At 57.7% G+C, this 10,240-nt stretch overlaps 1 protein-coding gene across 1 annotated transcript; it reads right to left on the bottom strand.

Annotated features, from left to right (window-relative positions):
* On the bottom strand, positions 1 to 8,390 carry PRDM12 (PR/SET domain 12). The gene is made up of 5 exons (XM_042052529.1): positions 8,154 to 8,390; positions 7,171 to 7,361; positions 6,059 to 6,214; positions 2,301 to 2,412; positions 1 to 1,389 (listed from the first exon to the last, which is right to left on the bottom strand). Exons 1-5 carry the CDS (start codon positions 8,365 to 8,367, stop codon positions 1,007 to 1,009), a joined length of 1,056 nt encoding a protein of 351 aa, XP_041908463.1. The 5' UTR covers positions 8,368 to 8,390; the 3' UTR covers positions 1 to 1,006.
* Between the last annotated feature and the right edge of the window lie 1,850 nt (positions 8,391 to 10,240).

Genomic DNA, 10,240 nt, shown 5'->3' with positions numbered 1-10,240 from the left:
TTTATTTTCTTCTGGAAGTAGAACACGGTTTGTGAGAACTTTATACATCTTAGACTTATAATTAATATTGGAATACCTTCTTTTAAGATTTATGATACACAGCCTTCCTCCGGAGTATGGGGACTCCAGAGGGCGCTTAGAGTTGTCCTTGGGGACAGAGCTGGCCCGGGGACAGGTTTTCTCTGTCCCCAGAGGGCAGTAGCAGTTCCAACCAAAATGTTCCTTCACAGCTGGGAAAGGGATGGGGAGAAATGCTGCCAGGGCTGGAACAGGCACAGCCTGGCAGAGCTCAGGATTCCCGCAAAACCTGCCTGTGGATGGTTATTCCCAGCTGGCACTGTGTCCCCTCTGCCCACGGCATTGCTTGGAGCGGTGACAGACCCCAGTGCAGGGCTTGGGCTGGAGCAGGGCAGGCAGAGGGGGCTCGGGTGGGAGAAAATGCAAATGTTCACTAACTCGGGGCTCCCAAGGAGGGAAAGGTGTCCCTTGAAAGGAGCCACCGGGGCCAAAGCCACTCCTGGGGCAAACAGGCATGACAGGGATGGCCGCATCAGGGCTGTGCCAGCTTTTCCATGGGGCATGTGTCTGCTGGAGCAGAGGAGGAGGGATAAGAGCAATGTTTCTTTCCACCAATTTATCTGTAAAACCCAGATGTGACTCACCTAGGCCCAGCTTTTCAGCTGCCCCAGTCCTTCCCCAGTGCACTGGCAAGCCCACACAGGACATCCCGCTGAGTCCCTTTTCCCCTGCCAACCCCAGGGGCCACCAGCCCACCCTGTGCCCCATCTCCCTGGGGATGATCCTGCACGACTCAACTGCAGAGCTGGGGGTTCCCCTCCTGCTGTACCCGCACAGTCAGTGATGCCCAAAACCAGCCCAACACCCCTCCGAGACACAAAGCAGCTCTGCCTCTGCCCCCCAGCTCAGCCAAGGGCCACCCCGCCAGTTCATCGCGTGTCTCAGCACCAGTCTTTGCTGTCCCAAATCCTGCTGCCGCACCGGGGCTTCACAGCACCATGGTGGGGATGTGATGGGCCAGGGAGGCAGGATGGGGCACGGGCAGGGCGGGCGAATGGGCCTGCAGGGAGGCGTTGGGGGGCCGGTGGCGGGCGCTTTTCTGGTGTGCCCGCAGCCCTGCGAGCTGGGAATAGGCACTTTGGCAAACCTGGCACTTGTAGGGCCGCTCGCCCGTGTGCAAGCGGACGTGGTTGCGGAGGGTGGAGGACTGGCTGAAGCGGCGGTTGCAGAAGCGGCACACGAAGGGCTTGTCCAGGGTGTGGATGCGCATGTGGGAGCGCAGGTTGCTGCGGGAGTTGAAGCCGCGGTGGCAGATGACGCAGCGCATCCGCCCCGTCGTGCTGGCCCCCGTCTCCACCGCATGGAAATCCTCTGGGGATGACAGGCGACAGTCAGGCACTGCCCTGCAGCACAGCAGCTCTCCCCACCCCAAGGCCCTGGCGTGCTGGGTGCCCTGGAAAGCCCCCAGTGCCTTCCTGCTGGCTCCCTGCTGCTGAGGTCACCTATCTTGGGCAGACTGGCATCCAGGCTGGCTCTTAGGATTTTGGGATGCAGCCAGTGCTAGGAATGGGCTCACCCAGATTTAGGTAAGGGGAGCATTCAAGCTGAGCGGAATGAATCCCCTATAGATGGACACAAGACCAATTTTCTCCTGCCCGGACTTCAGCAGAGCTGGAGGGGGTGGGTGTAGGCACTCTCAGGAACCCCCAACCATGCTGTCCAGCCCCTGCACTGGTCCCAGCTTCTCCCCTCACTCTGCTGGGCTCAGACGTGGCTCTTTCAGAGTGGGGAGTAGGGTCAGGGAGCACAGAAGTGGCTCCAAACACAGCCTGAGCTGTGCTGTGCCACAGAGAAGCACCTCAGGGAGTCACTGAGACAAGCGGAGAGCAAAGGCCCAAGGAGAGAAAAGCCTCCTGTGTTGGTGGTTAAGGTCCCTTAAATGCAGAGTGGGGATGTAGAAGCTGCATCCACTTGGTGTTTCACAGAGTGTTGGGGCTGCCTTCCACTCACACCCTGCGCTGCTCCTCCCTGCCTGGCTGGGTCAGGCAGCAACTGCCAGACACCCCACCAACAACAGCCGTGGGTAAACTGGCCTGGAGGCATCACCCTGAATTACTGAGGGCCTGCTCAGGCTGTATGGATCATGTCACAGCCCTGTGCTTGTCCACAGACAACTGAGATGTCTGACATAGCCCTGGGATGTCCCTGCCTTGTGCCCGCCCTACGGCCTCAGAGCTGGGCACAGGGTGAACAGGCAGGGATGTTGCACCCTTGTTACCTACCATGTTTGTTCTTCTTCTGCTCCTCTTCTAGCCCCGGCACACCTGGGATGCCCAGGAAGGTGTTGTGGGAGTTCCCATACCAGACCAGCAGCTCTTGGTCTGGAGGAATCATCTAGAAAGAGAGATAAAGACAGGGTTGTTGGGGGGGTGATGAACATCCATTCCTGTGCTGATCCATTCAGATCTACCCTGGCTGTGCCCCATTTCTGTGAGACCCTGCTGCCATCTGGGACCTGCCAGCAGTCCTCAACACCCCCACGCAGGCACAGAACAGCTCAGCATCCAGCACGGGAGGTGGTGGCACAGTTCAACACCACCCAGCATCAGCACAAACCCACTCCAGGCTCTCCCCCAAGCTGGGACACAAACAGGGTGATGGACAAATATGCAGCTCCAGAGCACAGGGACCGATCTGGGGTCTCTGGAGTGCAGGACCCAGAGGTCCCAGCAGCTTGGGGAGACCAGGACAGGGCAGAACACAGAGACACGGAGAAATAAATCATTTGTGGAGCCACAACCAGCATGAGTGGCAGAGACCAAAGCAGGGACCTGGGACACGCAGCCCCAGCTCAGGACTCCAGCAGAGCATTTTGTCCTTGGATGGAACCATCAGCAGCCTCCTGCTGCAGGGCACAGGCAGCATCTCCCACCCACCCCTGCCGGGGCTGATTTTAGAAGATGGAAATGCAGATCCACCAGCAAAGGGCTCATCAGCCCGCAGAGCAGAGGAGAGCTCGGGGCTGCTGTAAGAGACCATGACTCAGGTGTGAAACGCTGTTTATATCCCACACCAAAGCTGCAGTGCCTGCAAGAGCCCAAGGACAGCTACAGGACCAGGGCAGGGGTTTTGCATCATCCACGCTCCCATTTCCCTGAAGCGATGGCACTTCTCCTGTCCCTGCTGTTCTGTCATGTTCCCGCATGGCCGAGGCGAGCGACCAGGAAACGCCGCTCAAGGCTCCCCTCCTGCAGCAGCCGTGGCTGGGAAGATGGATCCTCTCAGACCAGTTCAAACAACACTAATAACAACATCACTTTATAAAAAAATACAAATTTTCCCTAGCAGTCCCTACTGTTAAGAACCTAATTTAGAAATAGGAATGTCCTGCATTTCTGTACACTAAGCATGTTAGATCCAAGTAAAACAACATCCACATGAAACACAGATCCGAAGTTCAATCACCTCAACACTGAAAATGTATTAAATTTTAGGCATCTGAAATTAATAGGAATTCAGCTTCATATCTTTGTTCATCTGCATAAAGACATCACTGGGGCTGCAGAGGAGGAATTTGGGAGGCAGAGGAAGCTGATATCCTTTTGCATCCCAAATTGATGACGCTGTTTCTTGGTGCTATTCGCTCTTAACAGAAAATTAGTCACTTTTAATACAAGCAAATAAAATATTGCTGAAAGGATAAAACAATCTGCATGGATGCATATATGTGTGTGTTTTATTCTGCTGAAGCTGCTGCAGCCACATCAGCAGCAGGTGATCACCCATGTGCACACATCCCAAAGCAAATTCAAATTGCCCCCCAGAAATCTTGTGGCCTTCAGATCAAAGGCCAAAACTTTCTGCCCTCAGTTTATTTCCCAGCAGCAGCAACTTGGTATTGCTGAGAAAGAGGACGGGAAAAACAAATCAGCAAATAAGGGCAGGAACAGGCAAAACACATTAAAATATTAAAGGCAAATAGGGGAAAAAAGCACCAAATAAATTTGATTTTTTTGGCAGGTAGGTGAGAAAGGCATCCAAAGAGATGTTTTGCTGGAGCCCTGGTGCAGCGGAGGTGGGTGCAGAGCAGTAGGAACCAGGGAGCTCACTGTGCCCACTGTGCCCAGGGCACGGCAGGCAGGGGCAGGAGGCTGTACAGGGGGACAGGAGGTGGGGAAGCCACCAGGACTGGTAGAGGATGGAGGGTGACAATGGCTGCACACGGACACCTGTGGTGCTGAGCAGGGCAGTGCTAAGTTCAGGTCGGTGTGTGCGTGCCCTGCTGAGCTTGAGGAGCAGTGTGACAGCAGGGATCCTTCATGCCCACCTCCTCCCACACATCATTTGGGGTTCAGCGCTCTCAGCATCTCAAATTCACTGCTTACGCCAAGGGAATTAAACTCATCCTGCTCCGCTGCTCGCTGCTTCAGCCTCAGGAACAAGCCCACAGATGGATCATGGCTATACCCAAATATTCACTCACTCACCCCCTCATCTGTGCCTGCACAAGGTATAAAATCCACACCTGTGTTCCTAATCACACCACGGCTACCTGGAACTATTTTATTTACTTGCGTAAGTTAAGAACAGTAATAAAAAACACTTAAGGTGCTGTCACAACAGGCACAGCTGCCCACAGGAATATCAGGTCTTAAACTGGGAACAGCTGAAGGGGTGATCAGCATGAAAACAGGAGGGAAGTGTGTGGAGCTCTTGGGAAAGGTGGCAGAGCCCAAGGGTGACACAGGACCCTCCTGCAGCAGGAGAGAATATCTGATCCTCTTCCTACCCACCCATTCACCTTTCCCAACCAACTGCAGCAATCCCTAACCCAGCCCTGCTCGCTCAGTGCAGGTTGGGTTGTGGTCCTGTGCCATGGAGCATTTGAATTTGTGCTGCTCTGTAAGCCAGTGCAGGAGCACTACCTGGATAGATCCAGAGAGCTGCCTGTGCCCATGGAACCAGCAGGCACTCATGGTTGTTCCCGGCTGACACCCTCTCCCAGCTGCAAACGCTCCTCAGGTGAGACTCTGAACCCAATACTGGAGGGGGACAATCCCACAGTGCAGGTCTGGGATGGACTGGGACATGTTCCCTCTTGTGACTCTTAAAGCCAAAGCTGCTGCACAAGGACATCTCCCTAAGCCATCACCTTTCTCCACCTGCAATAGCATTGGGTTATGGGGACACTGCACACAAGCAGGGCTGGTCCCCACCATCGCCCTGCTCTGGCACTGTCATCAATATGTAGGCACGTGTCATCAGGAATGCCGGGGAGCCAGTCACCCACCTCCATCCCAGAGTCTCCTGTAGGGAGCTGTGAGCGTCCTTCAGCCATCACCCCACTGCACGGCAGCCTTGCCATCCCTGGGACCCTGTACCTGCTCCAGTGCCACGCCAGCACCAACCAGCACTTCATACAGGAGCACATGGATAAGGGGGGCAGGAAGAGTCCCTTCCCCGCAGTGTAAAGCCCAAGGCACAACTGCACCAGCACCACTCCCTGCCCGCTCCATGGCTCCCTGCTCCCTGCACAGCCGGAGTGTGATGCCCAGGCAAAGCAGTGTAGAGTCAGGTTCAGCCTGTGCTCAGCACCTGGGTTTCACAGGACCTCCCAAACTTTACCCTGCTATAAAGAAGCAGGTTCTGCACAAGATCCTGCTTTTTCAATAGAGCATCTAACCCCTGTCCTTGTCCAAAGCCCCATCTGGGCCAGAATTGCAGCTCTTTTCATGCTTTGCACCCCAAACGAAGATCTATTCTCCCTCTGTTTAACACACATCACTCCATGAGCCCACAGAAAGGGAACAGAGAGGAGAAGGGATCTTTACTACTCTCTGAAGCCTGTGCAATGGCCCTTCCTTGTGGTTTCAACCTCTCCTGATGGATCTGAGTGCCAAGGATGGAAAAACTGCCATGTCCTTCCACAGACACTCCACCAACAGCCCAAAGAACAAGGGAGAAAAAGTCTGTAGGGTGAGGGATCCCACCACCCTGCTCCTCTATTGCAGATGCCCAGCTGCCCTTCAGCCCCACTTACCTCAATGGCCTTGTAGAAGATGTTGTTCCCGATCTGGACCACCTCAAGGTTCTGCTCCTGCTCGTTCCGTGCACATTTGATGTAGGTCATCCAGCTGCGGTGATCCTCCTGGCTGGCGTCAATGAAGTACCGCACCGTGCCATCCTCGTTGAACACCTGCGAAGGGAGAGAGCACTTGGTAGTGATGCTGCCCACAGTGGGCTGAGCCCCTCCACCCCCTGCCTTTGGGATAAAGCCTGGACAGGGACAAGCTCAAAGCCAGCACAGCCTCAGGGCTGAGACCCTGACAGCAGCTGGGAGATGCCGAACCCTTCCTGCTTGTGGTGCCGGACTGTGATTCTGCAGCGGGGCTGAGAAATGCGCCCTGCTCTCACTGGCATGGCTGGTCCTGTCAGCCCCTATCTCCCTGGATAACCCAGCTCCCTTCCTCAATCTCCCTGCTCATCAGAGCCCCACCAGCAACTCAGCCCCAGAGGAAGGGGCTGTTCATCATCCTGCACCTGCCTTGGGAGTGGTACAATGCCTTGGGTGGAGGGGCCTGCCAGGCCTGGAAAGATGCTTTGCAGGGTGGCAGGAAAGATGAGACAAGTTTCTATTAGGCATGAAATTATAATAGTAATTAAAAATAGTTAAGAAGTGCAAGTCTGAGTCAAACAAACGAAAAAATAGGAAACAAAAAATTGGCTGTGCACAACGCCCTGGCATCTCAGATCCCCCCCAAACCCCACAGTTTTGTTCGTGGTTAACCTCACCAGGGCTGGGGCAAAGCAGGGAGCAGGGGACAGGGTAGAGCTGTTTTTGCCCACTGTGGCCAGTGTGGGCAGCAACCAGTTGGACAGAGATGGGCAGGGCAGGGTGTGATCCGGCTGTATGGGACATGAACAACAGCATTTCGGGGCTCCTCTATAGGCTGGCTGCACCCGAGGTCTGAGGAAACCTCAGCCTTCTCCTGCAAGGGGTTCCTAAACCCACCTGCCCAGATATTTGCATGAGTGGGGAAACTGAGGCACAAGGATGGTGCCTGAAGGTGCACAAGCATGGCACAGACCCCCAGCGCCCGTCCCTGCTTTTTGCCAAACCACTCCAGTCTCGGGGTTCAGGGGGCTCGTTACCTCCCACATGAGGTTGTTGTTCTTGCACAGGTCCACATGCTCGGGGGAGATGACCCTGCCCGTGAACGGCCCCATCTCTGTGCCAGCCTTGATCCAGGTCTTGGAGAAGATGCCGAGCCCTTCCCCGGGGATGGAGCTCTGGGCGATTATCACTTCCGACGGCAGCACCAGGCTGGAGAGCTTCTGCACCTCTGCGAGGGAGAAGACGGCTCAGAAAGGGACCGAGGTGGGGGAGAGAGGGGGAGACCGGGGGCGGCGGGGACCCCTCCCAACCCCCGCCCCAGCCCAGACCCCGGGGCTGAGCCTTTTAAACGCCCAGCCGGGCTCCCACAAAGCGGTACAAGGTTCCCCCGGGGCATTGAGGAGGTACCTGGGAAAAGCATCCCGGGCTGGGCGAGGGAGCGGGGCTGGGAAAGGAGGTTAAATGGTGTCTATTTCGGCCCATCCAGCAATTTGTCATGCTGTTAAAGTGATCTGCATTCATTAAACTCAACTAGAAAGAAATTGCTAATTCTAAATTCATTAGTCCTTTAGGAATGCTGTAGCGGTACATTGTGCCTGAATGGCGCGAGGGCTTGTTTAAAAGGGCCCAGGAATTCCTCTTACAAAATGGGGAGATGAGATGGTTGACATATCGTGAATGGAAATGGAATTAGCCTTCATGGTAAATTAAGAGAGGAACAGAAATCCGAGAGGGGGAAAAGGGAGCCGGGACGCCCCGGCGATGCCGGGGCGAGAGAAAAGATATTGTCCCGAGCGGCTGAATGCGGGACGGCCCCGGCCCCCCCAGCCCGCGGTTTAAGTGGGAACTTTCTCAGGTCAAGCCCAAGTTAACCAAATGAATTTAAAGCCCTTTTTCCCCAGTCCCACGCCCGGGGCGAGCGGGGCGCCTGGACCGCATCCCGCCGCCGGGCACCGGGAGCCGGCCCGGGGCCGATGGGGAAAACCGGGGGGATCGGGGAGGGTCCGGGGGGGTCACTCACCTCCGGAGAAGGACTGAGCCAGGACTTCGGCCGTGAAGGCGGTCTTGGGGCTGCTCTTCTCCTCGAAGAGCTGCTCGCCCAGGACGTTTCTCCAGCGGCCGTAGAGGAAGCTGTGCAGGATGTCGGAGGTGATCACCTCGGCCAGCGAGAGCCCCTGCGGCTTCAGCCCGGGCTTGAGGACCAGGGCCTCGGCGGGCAGCACCGAGCCCATCATGGGGGCGAGGCGGCGGGGCCGAGCGCGACGGGGCCGGGCGCGGCGGGCGGTGGGCGGCGGGCTGGGCTCCGTTCGGCTCGGCGGCTCCCGCCCGGCTATATATGAGCTTCATTGACCCTCCTAATTGGTTATTAATGACCTCCCTGACGTTGGCGGAGAGACTGGGGCTGCCGGAGCGAGGCGAGCCGTCGGAGCCCCCCCCACCATCTCCTCCTTCCCTCCCCTCCCGGGGGTGGGGTGGCTGGAGAGAGGGAGGGACACGGCGAGCGCACACACACACACACACGTATACACACATACACACACACATATACAAACATACACGCACCGGCTCGGCCCCCCGCACCTCCCGGCCCGGCCAAACCCAAACCCAGGCACCTGCCCCCGGGCACGGCAGAACAGCAGCGGAACGGGCAGAAATGCCCCCGCCGGTGTCCCACGGACGAGGCGCACCCTCGGGCATGGTCCCGCTCCCCACTTGGCCCCCGCGCTCGTTTTTGGGGCTGAAACGCTGCGCTTTAGGGCCGTTGAGCACCACAACGAAATCGGCGGCCCCGAGCCCGACAGCTCCCGGTGCTCTCCGGAGTTTGGCCCTTGCGGCCCTGGGGGAACGAGCCGAGGCTCCCGCAGTTGGCTCCGACCGTGCTCGGCTCCCCGCTGCCCCCCGCATCCCCGGCTCTCCCGGCCAGGACCGGCAGCACCGGGAGGCTCCGGCGCTGCTCCCCCAAAATCCAGGAGAGGATCCCCAAGCATGGGGCGGGTGGGACGCGCTCCTGGGGTTGATCCCCGCTTGACCCCAGGACAGGGCTCACCTGGCTGCCGCCGCCAGCCCGGCAGGTCCCCAGCCCCACATCCCTGTGACAATTGTGCCCAGGGATGCCCGAGGACAGCTCGTGGATCCCCCGTCTACTTGCAATAGCAACCATGTCGTGCCGTGTCCCCCCCCAGGGCCAGACCCCGAACCCGGGGCAGGCTGCAGTATCTCCGGGGCTCTGCCGCCGCATGGCCCCCGTCCCCACACCCGAAGACATTCCCCGGACAGCCACGGCGCCCATCCCCGCCTTGACGAGCCCAGGAGCTCCGCAGCCACCACTGCTCCCCAGCAAGGTGGCATCAGAGCGGTGCCCCCAAACCCAGCGCTCCCTCCGGACCCGAGCTTTGCCGGCTCAGCAAAGGGTTAATCTTTCCCGGATTTAAACCCAGTCCTGCTGTGTCGGAGCTTAGAGCCCTCTCCTTAGCCTTGTTCTTTTGATTTTCATGGGGACGAGGGGCTGTAAAGGGCTGGGGGAAGAAGGCTGGGCCCCCAAAATCCTCAGGCGCTCAAAGGCCGGTTCCCGCACCCCGGAGTCCCGGGAAGCCCCGCCGAGTCTCACCGTGCCCGGAGCAGCAGCCAAGCACAGCCCAAATCCCCACCCTATCCCCTGGGTGGGTGTCTTATAGGGTGAAGCTGTGGCGTGTCTTCTGGCCTGGGTGAAATGATGTTACAACCCATGTGCAATTATTTCTATTAATCCAATCAAGAAGCAACGCAGATATCAGGAACGCACCCAAACCTGCGCTTACTTCGGATCTTTGCCCGGCGAGAGGCAGCGCTGTCCTGGAAAGGGGAGGTTAACAACCTGCCAGGGATTGGTTTGGGGTTTAATAAGCGTAAAAAATAAGTTTATTTTCTTTTTCTGGACTTTGGCTAGAGGAGCCATCAGAATATTTCAGCCTTGCTAAACATAACGCATCAGGTGGAAAGGTTCCAAACACCGGCTGCCTTTAGCCGCCGAGGCAAGCCAGCCCTCGGATTGCCTTCCCCCCCGGCGCCGCGGCGCCCGCGGGGGGGGGGGGGGGGGGGGGGGGGGGCGGCGGAGAGGGGGGGGGGGGG

The sequence above is a fragment of the Corvus kubaryi genome, unplaced genomic scaffold (assembly GCF_017639235.1).
Source record: "Corvus kubaryi isolate FWS band 111438036 unplaced genomic scaffold, C.kubaryi_AGA036_p1.0 78, whole genome shotgun sequence".
In the NCBI taxonomy this organism is placed as follows: Eukaryota; Metazoa; Chordata; class Aves; order Passeriformes; family Corvidae; genus Corvus; species Corvus kubaryi.
This window is presented reverse-complemented; position numbering and strand designations above follow the sequence as displayed.

Coding starts and splice junctions, on each gene's coding strand:
- PRDM12 (XM_042052529.1), bottom strand. CDS start 8,367: ATGATGGGCTCGGTGCTGCCCGCCGAGGCCCTGGTCCTCAAGCCCGGG. Junction 6,215..7,170: donor ACAACAACCTCATGTGGGAG/GTAACGAGCCCC, acceptor CTCCCTTCGCAG/GTGTTCAACGAGGATGGCAC. Junction 1,390..2,300: donor GCAGAAGAAGAACAAACATG/GTAGGTAACAAG, acceptor TGTCATCCCCAG/AGGATTTCCATGCGGTGGAG.